This window comes from Labeo rohita, chromosome 17, assembly GCF_022985175.1.
Source record: "Labeo rohita strain BAU-BD-2019 chromosome 17, IGBB_LRoh.1.0, whole genome shotgun sequence".
NCBI lineage: Eukaryota > Metazoa > Chordata > Actinopteri > Cypriniformes > Cyprinidae > Labeo > Labeo rohita.
In genome coordinates, this window is record NC_066885.1 from 644972 (window position 1) to 667500 (window position 22529).

The window sequence follows — 22529 nt, forward strand, 5'->3', positions numbered from 1 at the left end:
TTACAGTTTGTTACAGAACAAATCAATACAGGAATCAATAATAATTCCAGCCGTTCTTAAACGAATGACCCAGTAACTGCCAAATGACACCGAGAGATTCGGATCGAATGAAATGCTGCAAACGTACGCTAGCGACACAAACAGTCATGATATCGAGACACGTGAAGAGAATCAGTGATTTAAAGCAGAACTGAAGTAGGTGAGGGTCAGACGTCCGCTAACGAGCGCTCGTTAAACACGCATTAAACTCTGAGCGCAGCAGCTCATGCCAAACGGCCCTCACAGTAAAACAGCTGCTCGTTTACAGAGCAGAGATGAGCCATGATGGACAATCAAAGACTGAACTCAACACACATTCAGCTGTGCTTTTGATTTCCTGTGTCTTAAAGGGCCCAAAACACGTCCAGCCCTCATAATGCATTCAGGCCGTTTTGACCTGGAAGAGATGCATAAATATTTCTAAAAAATGCATTGTTTTTAGTGAAAACTTTGCAAATGCTTTAAGACCCTCAAAATACACATTATTTATTTTTTTCCAATTTGTTAATTTATTTACTTTTTTTAAGAGATATAACTATTTAAACAAATGTTTCGTGTTTGGGTCATTTTGACCCTTGTATTATGGAGCACTGTTAGTGTCAAAAATACTTTTTGTATATATATATATATATATATATATATATATATATATATATATATATATATATTTTTTTTTTTTTAGATTTTTTTACAATTATATTTTTAAGTGACATAACTACTTAAACAAATGTTTCATGTTCAGGTTATATTGACCTGTGTATCATGGAGCATCGTTAGTGTCAAAAACACGTTTTGTGTTCAAATTCAAATTATTTATGAAGTTATATTAGTGTCAAAAATGTTTGCAGATTCTTTAAGACCCTTAAAATACACATTTTTTCAGATTTTTAAACAATTTTGAAAAGAGAAACTATTTAAACAAATGTTTCATGTTCAGGTCATTTTGACCAGTGTATTATGGAGTACCGTTAGTGTCAAAAATACTTTGTAAAATTATCTATGAAGTTATATTAGCGTCAAAAATTCTTTAAGACTCTCAAAAAACTTTTTTTTTTTTTTTTTCAGATTTTTTTTTAAAGAGAAATAACTTTAAACTAATGTTGCATGTTCAGTTCATTCTGACCTGTGTATTATGGAGTAAAAATACTTTTTGTACAATTATCCATGAAGTTACATTAGTGTCAAAAATGTTTGCAAATGCTTTAAGAGCCTCAAAATACACTATTTTTTTCAAATTTTGTACAATTTTTTTTTTTAAGAGACATTACTATTTAAACAAATGTTTCATGCTCTGGTTATATTGACCTTTGTATTATGGAGAACGGTTAGTGTCAAAAATACTTTGTTAAATTATCTATGAAGTTATATTAGTGTCAAAAATGTTTGCAAATTCTTTAAGACTCTCAAAATACACTTTTGTTCCCAGATTTTTAAAAATGATTATTTTTTAAGAGATACAACTATTTAAAGAAACATTTAATGTTCAGGTCATTTTGACCCATGTATTATGGAGCACTGTTAGTGTCAAAAATAGTTTTTGTAAAATTATCTATGAAGTTATATTAGTGTCAAAAATATTTGGAAATGCTTTAATACCATCAAAATACACATCATTATTTTTTCCAGATTTTTTACAATTATTTTTTTAAAGAGATATAACTATTTAAACAAATGTTTCATGTTCAGGTCATTTTGACCCGTGTATTATGGAGCACCATTAGTGTCAAAAATACTTTTTGTACAATTATTCATGAAGTTATATTAGTCAAAAATGTTTGCAAATGCTTTAAGAACTTCAAAATACACATTATATAATCTTGTCTGATTTTTTACAATTATTTTTTAAGAGATATAACACAAAATTGAGTTGGGGTCATTTTGACCTGGCTATGAATGGAGCGTCATTAGCGTCAAAATTATCTATGATGTTATATTAGTGTCAAAAAGTGTTTGCAAATGCTTTAAGAACATCAAAATATTTGTTATGATTTTTAAAAAAAAAAAAATAAGAGATATAACGCACAATTGTGTTCGGGTCATTTTGACCCAGCTATGTATGGAGCGCCATTGGTGTCAAAATTATCCATGAAGTTCTATTGGTGTCCAAAACCTTCTGTAAAATATATTTAGTCTTTTCCTCATATCTCACACACTTTTGGACTGAATTTTGTTAATGAACATGAATACGTCATCCATTGATATATCATTGCAGCACGAAAAATGTACTACTTTTTTCATCTGAAAGAGAAAGTTTATGCACGGAATTTATTTTATAAAATGAATTTATTTTGCTCAAGTTTTGTAGAGTAATTATTTATTTATTTATTAGAAATAAATATGTAGGTTTCATGCATTTAGAGATTTTTTTAAGCAGTGATGAGTTATAAAATTTTAAAAAGAATTTAAATTAAATTCCATTCATTCCAATGAGGTTAATACTGGTATTTCTCACAGTATATTTTAAATTATATTTATACAATGATATATACACATTTATAATAATTTTTCATTTTTTTTTTTTAATAAAAAGGGATTAACGCAGTAATAACATTCAAAACTTTAACACTTTTTTACATTCACTCATTGAGACGCTGCAGATCAGATACTATTTGGTTTTAGTCAAAAAATATGAAGTTATGACTGTTTTATAAAATAACGATTCATACTTTGAAACTACTCTAAAGTTGCTGAATGCATTATGAGGGTTAAAGACACCCGAGACAAATTAATGTGTTTAGCGGCCCCTTATTTCTGAGTAAATCAATCACATCAATGACACTACATGAAGATGACGGGTCTGATCTGGACGGCACAATGACGGGATGATGTTATAAGTCACTTACCCTCTGTTTTAATTGAAGAGCAAATTATAAAAGAGAAAGCAAAACGATGCACTCAACAAACGACGAGCACAAGTCACGTGATACACAACTTCTGTAAATCAGCGTGTGTTTGTGTGATTGTGGGAGCGATACCTTCCCGTAAGACCAGCCCAGCTCGATCTTGTTCATTCCCCACAGCTCATGGATGTTCTCCGCCAGACGATCTCGAACCTTCTCCAGATGAGGAGGCATCACGATCTGAAATTATTCATTTTAATTAAAACGATTTCATTAAATATTTGACCTAATTATTCAAATGCAATTTAATACGAATATAATTAAATTCAGATTTATTTTTATTTGAAATTAAATAATATAAATGTAATTAAAATGAAATGTACATAATTTCCCACTCACACCTGAACCACATACAGGCTAAAAAAAAAATAAATAAATAAAAAACAAAAAATTAAATAATTCACCCACTATTTTTTTATTATATATTTCGTCCAAAGATTTAATCTCTGCGAATAACAGATTGTTTCTTTTTTCTTGTTTTAATGTCACAAAATGTGTTTAGATTTATGCTTAAAACAAGAAACACATTTTTCATATTATCTTACACAATATAACATAATTTTAATACTTTAAAATTAATTAATGCAGAACTTTTATTGGATTTTTAATCATGTAATTTAACATTTGACAATAAATAAAAAGTAACAATAAAAATAGCTCAATTTAACTCAAACTTAATTAAATGAAAATTAAATTTTATTGGATTTTTAATCATGTAAATTAACATTTGACAATAAATAATAAAGTAAGAATAAGAACAGCTCAATTTAACTTGAACTTAATTTAATTAAAATTTAATTTAATTGGATTCTTAATTTAATTCAAATTTAATTTTATTGGGTTTTTAAATCATGTAATTTTACATTTGACAATAAATAAAAAGTAACAATAAAAATAGCTCAATTTAACTCAAACTTAATTAAATGAAAATTAAATTTTATTGGATTTTTAATCATGTAAATTAACATTTGACAATAAATAATAAAGTAAGAATAAGAACAGCTCAATTTAACTTGAACTTAATTTAATTAAAATTTAATTTAATTGGATTCTTAATTTAATTCAAATTTAATTTTATTGGGTTTTTAATCATGTAATTTTACATTTGACAATAAATTAAAAGTAACAATAAAAATAGCTCAATTTAACTTAAACTTAATTTAATTCAAGTCTAATTTTATTGGATTCCTAATAACATTAATCTAATTTTTTAAAAATAAAAAGTAACAAAAATATCTCAATTTAATTTAAACTTAATGTATTTCAAATTCAATTTTATTGGATTTTTTAATAATGTAAATTTAACATTTGACGATTAATAACATTAGCAATAAAAATAGCTCAATTTAACAAACTTAATTTATGTAATTTAATTGAATTCTTAATAATTCAATTAAACATTTGACAAATAAAAAAGTAACAATAAAAATAGCTCAATTTAATTTAAACTTAATTTAATTCAAATTTAATTTTATTGAATTTTTAATCATTTAATTTAACATCTGACAATAAATTTAAAATAAAAATATAAATAATTAAATATTACAAATTTGACAAATAAAAACGTAACAATAAAAATAGCTCAATTTAATTTAATTATTAAATTTTACTGGATTTTTAATCATTTACTTGAACTAATTAGCTAATTAAATTAATTTCTTTTTTAACTTGATAAAATTTTGTATTTATTTTTTAACTTGGAAAAAAAATGCTCAATTAATTTTATCTCAACTGAAATTAATTTTATTTGAATTAGAAAAATCCATTTTAAATAATTACCCATTTTAATTTGAATTATTAATTTAATTTCAATTTAATTAAATGCTAAATGTCTGCAGTCAGACGTGCAGGCCAAAGATTGAGTCTCTGTGAAGAACAGATCACGTCTCTTTGTCTTATTTTAAAGTCACAAAATGTGTTTTTGCTTATGTTTAAAACAAGAAAAGCAACGTGTGGATGAGTGTGTGTACCTGAGACGTGTCCACAGGTTTGGGAATGAAGGAAGTCTGTGAGGTGAAGTGCGCGTTTCCCAGTAAATCTCTGACTCCTTCCGCGTCTCTCTTGTATTCTTTGACCGGTTCGACCCTCATCTTTTCTTTGGGCAGCAGAGCCTCGTAACACGGCGCGTAACCCGACGGCGGCAGGAACTTGAAGTCTCCGTGACGACCGCCCAACAGGAAGCGCACCCTGAGACGACAGGAGAGACGTGAGACGTGAGACGCGAGTCCATCAGTGACTCACGTACGGCGCACGATCTGTGTTTGACGTACTTGACGCCGGCGGAGAAGCTGACCACGGGGAAGAAGAGGCCGTCGATGTTGAAGTTCTCGAACATTCCCTGCACCGGCTGCCCGTTGATCCTGAACGAGATGCTGGGAGCGTTCAGATCCATGCAGCAGCTCACCACGTCATCCGACGCCAACAGGTGCTGCTTCACAGACGCCACCGTCCTCGGGATTCGGCCTGCATCAGGACCAAAGACAGAGTACAGTGAAACACAGACAGCTGCCTACATAGATGACACAGGCCAAAACAAAAAGTACCAAAAAGCTATGAAATAGTGGTAGAAGTGATGATTTCAAATAATGTGTTAAATTTTAAAAATAAATATAATAATAATAATAATAATAATAATAATAATAATAATAATAATAATAAAAAGTTAATCAATTTAATTTGAATTTACTTTAATTATATTTTAAATTTATTTTTTTAATGAAGACTATTATTTTGCATTACTTTGACTGTATTAAATTTTTTTTAAATTTTTTTTTTTAAATAATCATCCAATATTTTAACTTAATTTACTTTAAATAATCACCCAATATTCTAATTTAAATTATTTACTTCACATAAACTCTCAATATTATTTTTTAAATTTTATTTTACTTTAAATTATCTGAACAATCACCCCAATATTTTAAATATATACATATAAATTTTAATTTAAATAATTTAATTAACATAACCTTATATAATATTAATGTAAACTTAATTTTAATTTATAATGTCTAAATAAATGCCCAATATTTTAATTTAAATAAATTAACCAATATTTTAATTTAAATACACAATATTTTAGCTTACTGTAATCACCCAATATTCTGATTTAAATTATTTAATTTACATAAACTCTCATTATTAATTTTAAGTATTCAATTTTAATTTTAATTAATTAAATAATCACCCAACTAATATTTTAAATTTAAATAATTAAATTGACATAAACTTCCAATATTACTTTCACCTTAATTTTAAATGTATAATGTCTAAATAATTGCCCAATATTTTAAATATTTTAAATTTATTTAAATAATTTAAATAAATCAACCAATATTTTAATGTATAACTACACAACCAATGAATTAATTTAAATTAAATTAAATTATCCAGTATTTCTGGCTGACATGTATTTTATTCTTATTAGAGAATACATAAAATACATACAATTATTTTTAATAATTAATTTTAAATTATTTATTAATTTAACACCATATCAGCTTATTTTCATGGAAACTTAAGAGTTTCAGAAATTAAAATAAAAATAATCATAATAGCGAAAATAAAAATATAAATACACATTTCTTATTTCTTATTTATATTTATTTATTTATTTATTTATTTATTGAAAACCATATCAGCAGCAAATACTGTTTTCATGGCAACTCGTAGTAGAGGAAATTAAAATAACCATAATAAAATTAAACAAAACTACATACATAATTTAACAGAGCAGTCTTATTTATTTACATATTTACTTATTTATTTATACACTTATTTATTTACTTACTACACATTCATTGTAAACGGTCTCTCTTTTCAGGTAACCAGCACTATTTGTACAACACAAAGACTTGCTCCCTACATAGAGCGCTTCAGATTCCTGACTTGAGGAAACATTTCAGTAAGTGTGCTTCCTCAGAAGTCAGCTGTCTATGTAGTGAGCGCAGTGCTGTCGTACCTGACCACAGGTGCAGTCCATCGAAGCCGTACGAGTAGAGATCGTCCCCGACGCCGTTCCCGCCCCAGCCCTCTCCGCCGCCCGGGTAGGGAGCGTAACCTTTAGTGGACGCCCAGCCAACCCGCAGGTGCGACGGCTCGCCCGTCAGGAAGTGATCCACATGATCGATCATCAGCTCAAAATACCACTTCCTGTACTGGGCGGAGCCTTCGCTGACTCCTACGAAGATATTGGGCCTCATGCTGCAAATACAACACACACATTAAAATAATTAAAATAAAATATTTTATAAGTCAAATTTAGACTAAATCATCAGACAAAAAAAAAAAAAAAAAAAAAAAAAAAAATATATATATATATATATATATATATATATATATATATATATATATATATATATATATATATATATATATATATATATATATATATATATATATATATATATGAATAAACAACACATTTTATATAAAGAAAATTAATTTATATTACCAAAAATAAATACATTTTAAATAAATAAAATTTACAGTTAATCACAAGAAATAAATAAATAAACTCCCATTTAACCATCATAAATAAATAGTTTACAAAAGGTAACAATTTGTAAGTAAATAAAATTTCTATGAAATAAATAATCATAAACAGATGTACATTTGATCATCATTAAAAAAAATTAATACATTATTACATAATTGAAAACAATAAGGGTGCAGTTAATCGTAAATAAAGAGTTAAAATAAAATATTTTATAAAACAAATGTATATTATATCATCACACATAAATAACACATAAATAATCATATTTTATATAAAGGAAATAAATGTACATTACCAAAATAAATAAATTATAAATAAACAAACTCATATTTAACCACCATAAATAAATATTTAAAAGAAATGTATCAATTTATAAATAAATTAAATTTATATGAAAATCACCATAAACAGATTTACATTTAATCATCATTAATCAAATTAACAATAAATTATTGAAAAAAAAAGTTAATCATGGTTAATCATAATTAAATAATTAACATAAAATATTTAATAAAGCAAATGAGATAAAAGAGAAACAAAATATAAATAAACAATATATTTTATATAAAAGAAATACATTTATATTACCAAATATATATATATATATATATATATATATATATATATATATATATATATATATAGTTAACCACAACAAATAAATAAATAAATAAACAAAAACTCAATATTTAACCATCATATATATATATAAAAAAAAATATATATATATATATATATATATAGTTAACCACAACAAATAAATAAATAAATAAATAAATAAACAAAAACTCAATATTTAACCATCATAAATAAAAAAATTAATGTAACAATTTATAAATAAATTAAATTTACATAAAATAAGTCACCATAAACAGATTTACATTTAATCATCATTGATAAAATGTGTATTGTGAAAAGCGCTATACAAAATAAACTTGAATATAATTAAATAATTAAAATATTTAATAAAACAAAATTATTTAAAATTATCACAAATAAAATATGAATAAGCAATACATTTTATATAAAGGAAATAAAGTAATATTATCAAAAATAAATAAAAATATAAATAAAACGTATAGTTAATCACAATAAAAATAAATAAATAAATAAATAAATAAATAATACTCATATTTATTGATCAAAAAAATAAATAATTTTTTGCTGTTGTTGTTGTTGTTTTTCCCACATCATGAACACCTCTGACCTCTGGACGTCGTTGACGAGTCGCGTCTGCAGCAGCAGGTCTCGTTTGGGCAGCAGGTGATCACAGATCAGGTTCTGATTGGCTCTGACAGCGACTCCGTTACACACACACAGAGAGCACAGGACGTCCAGGATCTGAGACACATTCACACACACACACGATGAGCTCCAAAACCACCTGTACACTACCATTACCCATAAACACTGATATTAATGTACGTCTGCTGCAGTTATTACAGCTATGAGAGCTCATGCTCAAGAAATAAAATAAAATATAAAATACTCAAGGAGAATCAAGGCAACAGAATGACCTTGTGGTTGCGTCCGTGTTTGTAGAGCAGAGAGATGATGGTTTTGATGTGTCCTCTCTGGATGATGTTCAGAGCTTCTGGACTTTCAGTCAGAATACAGTGAAGAACCTCCAAGATCCCTGAGACGCCAAGAGACGACATAAGACGATAGACCATATCATTAGAAATAAAACATATTTATATTTAATCGCATAAATGAGTGAATGAATGAATGAATGAATGAATAAATAAATAAATAAATAAATGCAAGTAAATAATACATTTTAAATAAATAAAACAAATTAAATTAAATTTAAGCATAACAAAAAATATAAATCAAATTAATGACCAGAAATGTATAGTTAATGACCATAAATAAATAAAAAATAAAAAATATTAATTATAAAATAAAAAACACAAATTTATTAAACAATAATTATCAATAAAACACATACATTTATATTTAATCACATAAATAAATAAATAAATAAATAAATAAATAAATAACATCCAAATAAATAATACATTTTAAATAAATAAAACAAATTTATATTTAACCATAACAATAAATGCAAATACTATAAATGACCAAAAATGTGTAATTACTATAAATAAATAAAATTAATTATAAATAAAACACATGTATTTATATTTAATCAAATAATAAATAAATAAATAAATAAACAAATAACATGCAAGTAAATACTACTTTTTACATAAATAACAAATTTTAATTTAAGCATAACAGAAAAATTTAAACAATATAAATGACCAAAAATGTATAGTTAATGACCATAAATAAAAAATAATAATAATTATAAACAAACAAAACACAAATGTATTAAAAATCAATTATAAATAAAACGCATACACTTTTAAGCATAACAAAATATAAATAATATGACCAAAAATGTAGTTAATGTCCATGAATAAATAAATAAACTTTTATTTAACTATCATAAATAAATAAATTACTTAATTTTAATGATGGTTTTTTTTTTCCAAACATCTCTGTCCTTTTTTTTTTTGCAATGAAATGTAATGAGATTTCACTATATCTTTAAAAGAAGTCTCTTCTGCTCACTAAGACTGCATTTATTTGATCAAAATAATGTAAAAACCATGAAATATTATTGCAATGTAAAACAGCTGTTTTCTATGTGAATATCTGTTAAACTGTAATTTATTTCTGTGATGTGCAGCTCAATTTTCAGCATCGTTACTTCAGAAATCATTCTAATATGCTGATTTGCTGCTCAACAAACATTTCAGATTATTAGCAATGTTGAAAACATTAATATTTTTGTGGACACTTTGATGCATTTTGTTTTTCAGGATTCACAGATGAATAGAAAGTTCAAAGCAACAGCATTTATTTAAAATAGAAATCTTGTGTCACATTATAAATGTCTTTACTGTCACTTTTGAAGAATTAAATGCATCCTTGATGAATAAAAGTGTTTTATCGTACACCTTAAAGTGTTATTTCCACTACAGCACACGTACCTGAAGACGACTCGAGTCTCTCGAGTTTGCTGACCAGCCAGTCCAGGTTGTGCGAGAACTGTGTGCAGTTGTTCCTGTTCCCGCGGATGAGAGCGGCTGCGACAAACACGAGCACACAATTAAACGTTAAACCTGCGGCTGCGTCATCACAGCAAACACAAACGCGCCCGCCTTCCTAATGTCACCTCCTTCAAGGACGGAGACGCAGCTCCTCAAGGAGCCGCACAGCTGCCGTCACGCATGACAATGAGCCGACCGACCGCCTCACCTGACAGATGGAGACCAAGGACAGAGAGCGAACCCTAAACTCACTCAACACTCGTGTGTGTGTATGTGTTTGCTGAAGGAGGAAGACTGGACCTGAGACGTGATTATCACATTAATCTGTTCCTCTGTGAGCAGTAATCACTCTTCAGAAAGTCACACCTCAACATCTGTGTGTGTGTGTGTTTGGTCAGTAACTTTCAGAACCAAACTGCAAAAACACCTTGTACAGAAATCCTCATGATTATAACATGACCAACCACACGATACAAACACCACACGTAATATATATATATTTTTTTTCCAAATTTAATAACATATTTTTATAATTTTCTTAAACACATTTATAGCTATATTTAAATAATAATAAAAATCTATATTATTTCTCATATATTTGTTAAATATATTTATAAATATATTTAAATAATAAAGACAAGTATTTAATATTTTTGTTAAAAATTAAAAAGAGACGTATTATTTAAATATATTTTGCTAATTATATGTGACCCTGGAACACAAAACCAGTCATGAGGGTCAATTTTTTTAAAAACTGAGTGAATAATAAATAAATTAATAAATAAATAATAGAAATAAAAAATAAATAAATAAAAATAAATATGTATTTTATGTTTTTGTTAAAATTAAAAAGACATGTATTATTTACATGTGTTTTGATAAATATATGTGACCCTGGACAAAACCAGTCATAAGAGTCAATCTTTTTAAATTGAGTGAATGAATGAATGAATGAATGAATGAATAAATAAATAAAATAAATAAATAAATATGTATTTTACTTTTTTTTTAAAGAGATGTATTATAAGGGTCAATGTTTTAAAAATTGTGTAAATAAATAATAAAATATAAATTAATTAATAAATGAATAATAAATACACAGAAAATTTTTTTCTATTCTATTCTATTTTTTTAGAAAAAAAATGAAAAAGAGATGTATTCTTTAAATATATTTTGCTAAATATATGTGACGCTGGATCACAAAACCAGTCATAAGGGTACATTTTTTTAATAAAGTAAGTAAGTAAATAAATTAAAAAAATATATTAAAAAAAATCAACAAAGTTTTCCAAATAAAGTTCTTAGCAATGCATATTACTAATCAAAAATTAAGTTTTAATATAGAAATTTACAAAATATCTTCATGGAACATGATCTTTGGCATAAAAGAAAATTTTATAATTTTGACCGACACCATATATTTTTGACTACTGGTTTTGTGATCCAGGGTCACATATTTATAAATTTATTTTTAAAATAAAAAAGAGTTCACATTTTGTTAAATATGAAAATGTATTATAAATATTATAAATATATTAAATAAAAATATGCACATATTTTAAATAAAGTTTTAAATATATTTGATGAAACGCATTTAAATAATAGTTTTTATAGTTTTTTAATATATGCATTCATATAGAAATAATAATAAAAATGTATTTAATTGATCATCTCATATTTGGTTAAAGAAATAGATTTGTACATTTACTTAAGTTTAGATAATAGTTTTAGATAACACTGTATTTATGTGCATGTTTATGCTGCCTATTAGGTTCCGCATCAGCTACAAAATAGCACTTCTTACCTATAAGGCACTTAACGGTTTAGCTCCTGCGTACCTAACTAGTCTTCTACCACGCTACAATCCATCACGCTCCCTAAGGTCACAAAACTCTGGACTGTTGGTAGTTCCTAGGATAGCAAAGTCCACTAAAGGAGGTAGAGCTTTTTCACATTTGGCTCCCAAACTCTGGAACAGCCTTCCTGATAACGTTCGGGGTTCAGACACACTCTCTCTGTTTAAATCTAGATTAAAGACACATCTTTTTAGCCAAGCATTCAAATAATGCATCTCATAAACTTTTCCTGCAGCTATATCTGATCAAATGTTCATTTTAATCTTTTAGCTCTGGTTTAACAAACCTTCCTTTTCTTAGTTTGACCAGCAGCTACGCTAATTATGTTCCTATTTGTTCTCTGTTTTTGCCATGGGATTGACATCCCATGGTAACTAGGAATTCACAAGCTCCAGTGTGGATCCAGAACACTTAAGAAAAGATGATGCCAACCCTTCAGAGGACTTCAGATGATGCCAACCCTGATGCCAACCCTGAAAACATACAGCACTACCAAATTCTGCTACAAATTTATAGTGTTTTTTGTCTGTTTGATTACGTCATTAATTGATCTTTACCAGACATCTCTACCATATGTACATCAAGCTACTACTACATATATAGTAAAAATGTCAATTTGGTGTAAAGCTGCTTTGCAACGATATGTATCGTGAAAAGCGCTATACAAATAAATTTGAATTGAATTGAATATTTGTGCTCTATATCAGTGTTTCACAGGGGTTCCCAAGGACTGGAGTTGAGACTAGTTGAACTAGAAGATTATTTGAAAGTTCCCCACATTCCCAGTGAATGTTTATTCAGGATCAGAAGTAACGCTGCTAACGAGACACTGAAACTAATGAGCGATCGTGTTCTTACCCAGCAGCTCGTAGAGCAGGTTGAGAATGTCTTTCCACGCGGCTCCGGCCTCTTCGCCCGCACACTCGCCGAAATGAGCCGCGCTGTTATAAACGCTCAAGCGGTCGATGCAGCTGGACACCAGAGACAGCATCCCCTGAAACACACACACACACATATTACCCAGAGTGCACTGCTGCGCTCAGCTGACACAATCACTGCTGAAGATGATTGATGACGCTCTGAAAAACCAGAGGAATCAACTGCAGTGAAACACAATATATTTGAAAACAAGACAAATATACAGAATAGGAAAAAATATACTTTATTAAATATTTAGAAATATATTTAAACAATAAAATTGCATGTATTAATTTCTTTGTTAAAGTATTATATTTCTAAATGTATTTACATAATAATAAAAAAAGTATTTTTCATTTAATTTTGTTAAATATATTTTTTAAATATATTAATTTTTTTTTTCCTTTTCCTTTAGAAATTAGTTTATTTTTCTAACCCCATTTTTAAGATTAAACTGAATTAAGGTGAATTTCTCAGAAAACAAGACTTATTTTTATTTTTTATTAAGATTTTTGTTATATAAATATAAATATATTTAAACAATAAAAATGCCTTTACTTATATTTTTGTTAAACTTTAAAAAGCATTATATTTCTAAAATGTATTCAAATAATAAGAATTTTTTTTATATTTTTGTTAAATATAATTTTTAAATATTAACTTTTTTTTACTTTTCCTTTTTTAAAATTATTTTATTTTCAAACCCCATTTTTAAGAATAAACTGAATTAAAAAATAAATTTCTCAGAAAACAAGACTTAGTATTTTACATAATTTTCCTTTTCAAGTAATGTATTTGATCAAATAACTATTAGATATTTGTACTGGAAAACAAGACAAAAATACTGAATAGAAAAAAAATACTTTTGATAAATATTTAGAAATGCATTCAAATAAAACATTTATTTCATATCTTTGTTAAATGAATATATCTATAAATATATTTAAACAATAAAATTTAAACAATATTTTTATTTTTTGTGAAAATTATTTATAAATACGTTAACATTTTTGCATATCCTTTTAAAAATTGTTTATTTTTCGAACCCTATTTTTAAGAATAAACTTTAAAAACGTTAAATAATAAAACTTTAAAACTCAAAATTTCTCCGAAAACACGATCTCCTATTTTACATCATTTTGCTTTTCAAGTAAAATGCACTTAATTAGTAATAAAGTCACTTTTTGCAGTGCTGCTTTAGCACAACATCAATCAACTCACTTAAAATAACCACACTTTCATTAACAATCGACATCCCATAATCGATAACTGTAACTTTAAAACAGTTATGCAATGCAAAAGCAAAAGACAACAAACCTTTGTTGCTCTGACAGAAAATGCAGCATGAAAACGATGACGCGTTGACACACTCTTTCAGACAAAGTCTTGGCCGCGTTCTCGTCTCCTGAGGAGAACACTTACTACGACAAGATCAAACGCGGCGTGTCGTCAGCTCACCTCCTGCTTGAAGAGGTTCTGTCTGTTCTTCAGGGAGCGCAGCTTGATCTGTTTCTTCTCGTGCTCCAGCTCGGCGTCAGGCAGTCTGAAGTAGGCGATCAGGTCGTTGAGCGTCTGGAGAACCTCCTCGATGGGCAGAACCACAGACGAGCGGTTCTTGGCGCTCAAACCGTCCAGCTCTCTGCATGAACGGATCAAATGCATGAACGTAAATGCAAAACGCATAAATGTTCACTGACAAATATTATCAATTTGACAGCACTGACACTATCGGATGAGAACCACACGCACTGAACTGATCTGAATAATGACTCTGAAATCGAATGCTTCATAACTGATGAATTATTTGCCCGTTTCTCACTGTAAAGCTGCTGTAAAACAATCTGTATTGTACAAAGCGCTAAAGAAATAAATGTGGCTTGACCTCCTGAACACACACATTTACATTTATTCAATCACAGCACAGTCAAGATCTGTATTTCATCTGAGTTTGTTTTCTGGATTTAAAGATTTAAAATGATTTAAAACTAGCGACGGACTGATATATCAGGCAGGTTAAGCTGTTTATTAAACATTTACTACAAAATCTCAGACCATCTCGAACATATGGAAGCTTGTTATCGGATAAAAAATAAATTAATTAAAAATTAAATGAATAAAAGGTAATTGCCCCTTTTTTTCTCACAATTCTGATGTTTTTTTCTTGCAATTCTAACTTCTTTGTATCTTAGAATCGCTAGATGTAAACTCATAAGAAAAAAAACAATTCAGAGACGTAAACTCAAAATTCTGAGGGTTGAGACGTCATGACACATGAACTCACAACTTTGCAAAAAACGTCAAAAATAAAATAACGGTAAAAAATTATTAGACACGAAACGCAGAATTCCATTAAAAAAAGTAAAAAAAAAAAAAAAAAAAAAAAAATCACAAGACGTAAACAGAATTCTGAGGAAAAAAAAAAGTTTTTAAGAAAAACATCTAAATCGAAGGGCGGTAAACTCAGAATTCTTAGAAAAAACTAATTTTGAGACATCATGAAATGTGAACTACATTGTGAGATATAAACAGAATTCTAAGAAAAAAAAAGAATTTTGAGACGTCTTGAGATGTGAACTCACAATTTTGTGAAAAACGTCAAAAATGTGAGACATAAACTCAGAATTCTGAGGGAAAAAATGAAGGCAAAATTGAGACATCTTGAGACGTGAACTCAAAATTGAGAAAAACGTCAAAATCACGAAACAAACTCAAAATTCAGAGAAAAAACAAAAATGGTGAGACAAACTCAAGTTGGGAGACGTAAACATTCTGAGGGGAAAAAATCGTCAAAATTGTGAGACAAACAGAGAGACAAACAATTTTGAGAAAAAAAAAAAAAAAAAAAACATTAAAATCTTGAGACATGAAGTCACAATTTTGAGAAAAACATCAAAATAACAAGATGTAAACTTATAATTCTTAGAAAAATCTACAATTCAGAGACATAAACCCAGAATAAATTCTGAAATTCTGAAAACTCAGAATTTTGAGAAAAAAAAAACATCAAAATCTTGAGATGTGAACTCTCAATTTTGATGAAAACGTCAAAATCATGAGACGTAAACAGAATTCTAAGGAAAAAAATAAAATCATTGTGAAACGTAAAAATTCATGTCATAATTTGGTGTTTTTTGCTCACAATTCTGACTTGTTCATATCTTAAAATCACAGGACAAACTCAGAACTGAGAGAAGATATAAACAAGTCAGAATTTTGAGAAAAAAACTTTTAAATTATGAGATATGAACTCAGAGTTCTGCAGTTGCAGTTGCCTTTATTAGGGCTGTGCAGACAATCGGACGTGATTATCATGCGCGTCTCGTCAGAAATGCCGGTTCTGCGATTAGTCGTAAATCTCCATCACGTGCTGTCAGATGAATTTACAACTAATTACAGAACCGGCATTACTGACGAGACGCGCACGATAATCACATCCGATTGTCTGCACAGCCCTAACCTTTTTTTTTTATTCCGTGGCAGGAACAAGCTTCTACTCAAACCTACCAGAGCCTCAGCAACCAGGAACAATCACAAGAAGCATAAAGAGGCCTGAAATGTGTCATGAAGAGCGCTTGTGTGACAGTAATGAGCTTCCCAGAATAACATGCAGCTTCCCGCTGATTGGATTGTGAGCCAAAACAGCATCGCTTATGTCAGATTATGAAGCATATTTCCTGAAAACGACCCGGGCGACGGGCGGCGCACGATGCCATCAGGAGCACGACTCGGTTCGCTCACGCAGAACATTCAAGATGCATGTGAGAGCTAAAAATAGCCTGATAAGTGTGTGTTTATGTGCACCAATGCACCATCTGGCAGGAAAATGAGTGAAACTTATTTAATCATCACTGTGACACTGTGTCTGTGGAGGCGTCCACTGTGCTCCTGGTTTAACTCCTGTAACGCTGTGCCGATACCTGATGAAGCAGCTGAAGAGTCGCGTGGTGTTGCGGATGATTCGAGCGGCTCGAGACTCCTCGTGTTGACAGCGCTGTAACGTCAAACCATCGTCCATGTGTCCTTCTGAGTGAAGACACACCTGAACAACACAGAAAATAAGCTGAAACGATAATTTTACGAGTCTTGACACACTCGTTTTTTTATTTAAAAAAATAAATAATAATTATAAAATAAAATAACTACAAATTAAAAACAAAATAAAACCTAGAAAATTAATTTTATCAAATGAAGAAAAAAAAAAGAAAAATGTAAAAATAATTACAAATTTAAAAAACTGTAAAAAAAAATTAAAAAGACAATAAAATTACTTAATTATATTAAAAATTATAAAATAAAACATAAAAATATAAAATTACTTAATTTTATCAAATGAAAATGGAAACAGAAAAATGTAAAAATTACAAATTAAACTATACAAATAAAAAACAATGAAATTACTTAATTATATTAAAAATAATTATAAAATTAAAAAACATAAAAAAACTATAACATTACTTAATTTTATCAAATGAAAATGAAACAGAAAAATGTAAAAATAATACATTAAAAAACTATACAAATAAAAAAAAACAAATAAAATTACTTAATTATATAAAAAATAATTACAAAATAACAAAAACTATAAAATTACATAATATTCTCAAATGAAAACAGAAAATGTAAAAATACTTACAAATTTTAAAAAACTAAAAATAAAAACAATAAAATTACTTAATTACATTAAAAACAATTATAAAATAAAAAACAAAAAAACTTCTTAATTTTATCAAATGAAAATGAAAACAGAAAAACAAAAATAACTACAAATTTAAAATATATATAAAAAAAAGCAACCCCTAATTATATTAAAAATAATTATAAAATAAAAACAAAAAACATAAAAAAAAAAAAAAAAAAAAAAAAAAAAACAAATTACTTAATTTCATCACACGAAAATTAAAACAAAAATGTAAAAATTATTTATATTATTTAAAAAAGCTATAATAGTACCTGAATAATACTAAAATAACACCACTATTCATAACATCTGTGCTACAAAAATACATAAAATCAAAACTATATGGCTAGACGAAGCAACAGAGCACGTGAATCTCACCCGTCGTTTGAGCGGCCCGAGTCGAGCGGATTTGACGTCCGGCGCCTGATAGGACAACCACAGACCCGTGGCCACGTGCATCACGAAACACTGCGAATCTCCGTATTTGATCTCTGCCACTCCCATCCCCTCGATGTCCCGCTTCGGACTGCACTCCAGCTTCTCCTGGAGGAACAAAAACAAAAAAACATATGTATATGAAATATAAAACACTTCTGGAATATCAACACTGTTTAACATGAGATTAACTCCATCCAGGATTCCATAGTTTAACAATGGTGTTTGTAGTAAAACTGTGGTTAAACAAAAAACAGTTACTACACTTTTACTATAGTAAAACCACAGTTCATTTTCTTAAGGGAATTTGTATTTATGTATACTTTCTTTTTTTCTTTTTGTTTTTATAACTGTACCGAATTAATGGTTTGATCTTTTGTACTGTTTAATTTTAAAAAAGCTGAGAAAACGTTTGCGAACCCGCACCGAAGTCCCGATCCGAATCAAATGATTTGTGATTTGCGCTCCACAGTTTTGTTCTGAATCAACTGATTCACGAACCCGAACCGAAGTCCCGATCCGAATCAAAAGATTCGCGATCTGAATCAAATGATTCGCGATCCGCGATCCGATTAGAGCTTTTCGTTGTTCATTCACTAGATTTGAAATAGTTTGAGCTGCAGTTCAATAGGAATCAGTTGAAATCATCCAGAGTCACCTCACACCACTCAACACAATCTCACATTTACTAATAAATATTTATGAAATGATTGTTGTATGTGATTGTATTAGTCTGTTATGGCATCGTGTGGAAGATGAATTCTAGCTGCTGAAGCAGATTTACTTACTGTTGAGTCAATCATCATTTAAAGAAAGTAATGAGATGCTCTTCTTTGCATTAAAGAATTGGAATATATATATAAAACCACAAAATATTTCAAAATGACACATTACCAATGTAACATTAAATATCATTAGATTCTGAATTGTTAACATCTCTTCACTTTAATCAATCATGTGATTCTGTGGTGTCCTGCTGCTGAGTTTGACCTGAAAACACAATGATAGATCAAACTAATCAAGATGAAAATGACTCAATAACAGCACAACAAATGAACATTACATTGCAGCACATCCAGAGGCAAAGCTGATGAATCCTAATTAAGACGCTGGGTTCGTTTTCCCTGCGGAACATCAAGAACAAAATCAAAGCAGTGGAGGAAGAATAACTGGATGACAAATGACTCATGATAAAAGTGATGGCTCTTATTTAACAGAGCTCTGGAGGAAGTTCCTCTTCACTGAATATTGACCCGTCGAGAGCTGGAATAACTGTCTGCATTAAACATCATACAATCACACTTTCTGCATCGCTCCTTTACAGATATGACACTAATAATTCAATAAACCTTAGTGATTTAGACTGATATTACTGGCTTCTGTGATTAATGTTATACACTGATTAATACATGTCGAGGCTGCATTTGTTTGATCAAAAATACAGTAAAAATGTGAAAAAATATTAAAATTTCAAACAGCTGTTTTCTATGTGAATATCTGTTAAGCTGTAATTTATTTCTGTGACCAAAGCTGAATTTTCAGCATCATTACTCCAGTCTGCAGTGTCACATGATCCTTCACAAATCATTCTAATATGCTGATTTGCTCTCAAGAAACATTTCTGATTATTAGCAATGTTGAAAACATTTATGCTGCACAATACTTTTAAAGAAAGCATGATACTTGAGAAGTGAAGGGACTGTTTTGGCTTGTAAACGGTGCTTGATCTGTGCAGATTTCTCTCCTGATTCAGACCAGACCACTGGATTTGTTCCAGCTTTTGTCTTCTCAAGATGTGAACTGATGGACTGGAGTGGTGTGGATTACTTGTGGATTATTGTGATGTTTTTATCAGCTGTTTGGACTCTCATTCTGACGGCACCCATTCACATCCATTGGTGAGACAGTGACGCAATGCTTTATTTCTCTAAACCTGTTTTGATTTTGAGCACATTTTTATTTTCAGGTGAACTATTTCTTTAACCCTTTGTAGTAAATGTGTATTGAGGTGAATGTGTGAGACCTTGGAGGCTCTGAAGCAGAAGGCTGTGGACGTGGTGTCTGATCTCTCTCTGTCCTGCAGAACGACGCCTCTGTCCTCCGTCAGCGCTAGATAGTGACCGGTGGTCAGATGACGAAGGCGAAACGGCTGACCCCAGCGGATGTGACTGCCACACCAACTGAACACAAATGCACACACACGTGAACTGTGGGTATGTACCGTCACATAATTATTAACCAGAGAACATCCCGGAGGGATTTTGACTGTGACAATCTGATGTCGCAAGATCTTCTCACCTGATCCGTAACGGCTCCAGCCTCCAGAGAGATCGGGCTTTTGCTCCGGCTTTACCCGTCTCATAGTTCACCAATCTGAAAAACACCAATGAAAACAGGTTTACGTACTAAAGTGATGTCTAAACAGACTGTGGATTGGATTTAGAAAGTTAAACGACTCTAAAATTGTACAAATAAGGTTTTAGACACAATATTTGTCGTTAACAAAACTATGGTGCGACTACAGAACCACTGTGCATCTCTGAGCAACACTACTGTTTATTATTAAATGAATCAGTGTTTTGGAACAAATCAGTGATTCAATGATCCACTAATTTTTCTTAAGGGATTTGTACTTGTGTATACTTTATTTTTTTTCTTTGTTTTGTTTTTAGAACTGCACTGCCTTAATGGTTTGATTTTTTCTACTGTTTAATTAAAAAAGCAGAAAAAAATATCCGCTCCAAAGTCTTGATCTGAATCAAATGATTCACGAACCCAAACTAAAATCTCGATCCGAATCAAATGATTTGTGATCCAAAGTTTCAATTTGAATCAAATGATTCGTGCCCCGTGCTCCAAAGTTTCGATCTGAATCAAATGTTTCACAAATTTGCAGACGTCCCGAGCTGAATCAAATGATGTGCAATTCCATCATAAAAAAGTGTAATTATTAAAAAAGCAGAAAAAATATCTGCAAATGTGAACCCGCTCCAAAGTCTTGATCTGAATCAAACGATTTACAAGCCTTCACCAAAGTCCCGAACCAAATCAAATTTGTGATCCAAAGTCCTGTTTCCAAATCAATTGATTTGCAATCCCACACTGAAGTCCCGATCTAAATCAAATGATTCATGATCCAAAGTTCTGTTTTTAAATCAAATGATTCACAAAATCGCACCTTAGTCCCAATCTGAATCAAATGATTCACAATTCCATTATTAAATAAAATGCAATTATTAAAAAAGCAGAAAAAGTATCTGCGAGTGCGAACCCGCTCCAAATTCTTGATCTGAATCATGATTTGTAATCCAAAGTCCCACTCCGCTTTAAATGATTTGCAATCCCGCACCGAAGTCCCGATCTGAATCAAATGATGCACGAACCTGCACCAATGTCCCAATCCGAATCAAATCATTCACAAACCCACAACAAAGTCTCCATCTGAATCAAAGGATTCGTGGTCCAAAGTTCCAAACCGAATCAAATGATTTGTGATCCAAAGTTCTGATCTAAATTAAGTGATTCACAAACCTGCACCAGAGTCCCAATCCCAATAAAATGATTCACGAACCCAAACCGAAGTCCCAGTATGAATTAAATGATTCACAAACCCGCACTAAAGTCCCGTTCCAAATCAAATGATTTGTGATCCTAAATTCGTTCAGAATCGAATGATTCACAAACCTGCACCAATGTCCCAATTCGATTCAAATGATTTGTGACCCAAAGTTTCGATCTGAATCAAATGATTTATGAACCTAAACCGAAGTCCCGATCTGAATCAAATGATTCACGAACCCACACCGAAGTCCCCATCTGAATCAAATGATTTGTGGTCTGTGCTTCAGATTTCCGATCTGAATCAAATGATTCACAAACCTGCACCAAAGTCCCAATCTGAATCATATGATTCATGATCCACTCATAAAGACAGTCACTTGATTTGTTTGTGAAAAAAATCAGCGTTTTGAACAAATCGGTTAAATGAATGACTCGATGATTCATATTCAGATTCTTTTTTTTTTTTAAATCCTTTCATATCTCAATATTCAAAGTATTTTTTTTAATGAACTCAACGCATTATTTATGCAAACGTAATAAACGTTGATAATGATTTAGTTTGGTTGGTAACAGCCTATAGTG

The 22529-nt window shown here is 29.6% G+C and overlaps 1 protein-coding gene across 4 annotated transcripts in view; it reads right to left on the minus strand.

Annotated features, from left to right (window-relative positions):
• The window catches only part of LOC127180108 (ryanodine receptor 3), a 176289-nt gene that overhangs the window by 113613 nt on the left and 40147 nt on the right, over nucleotides 1-22529 (minus strand). For all 4 annotated transcript variants that reach the window (XM_051134057.1, XM_051134056.1, XM_051134055.1 and 1 more), the window contains 13 exons: nucleotides 20685-20759; nucleotides 20410-20566; nucleotides 18330-18494; nucleotides 17191-17312; nucleotides 14732-14912; nucleotides 13214-13349; nucleotides 10440-10535; nucleotides 8955-9073; nucleotides 8645-8778; nucleotides 6901-7142; nucleotides 5210-5402; nucleotides 4910-5126; nucleotides 3015-3119 (listed from right to left, as the gene is read on the minus strand). In XM_051134057.1, coding sequence (XP_050990014.1) covers nucleotides 3015-3119; nucleotides 4910-5126; nucleotides 5210-5402; nucleotides 6901-7142; nucleotides 8645-8778; nucleotides 8955-9073; nucleotides 10440-10535; nucleotides 13214-13349; nucleotides 14732-14912; nucleotides 17191-17312; nucleotides 18330-18494; nucleotides 20410-20566; nucleotides 20685-20759 — 1942 coding nt within the window. The remainder of the gene's footprint in view (nucleotides 1-3014; nucleotides 3120-4909; nucleotides 5127-5209; nucleotides 5403-6900; nucleotides 7143-8644; nucleotides 8779-8954; nucleotides 9074-10439; nucleotides 10536-13213; nucleotides 13350-14731; nucleotides 14913-17190; nucleotides 17313-18329; nucleotides 18495-20409; nucleotides 20567-20684; nucleotides 20760-22529) is intronic.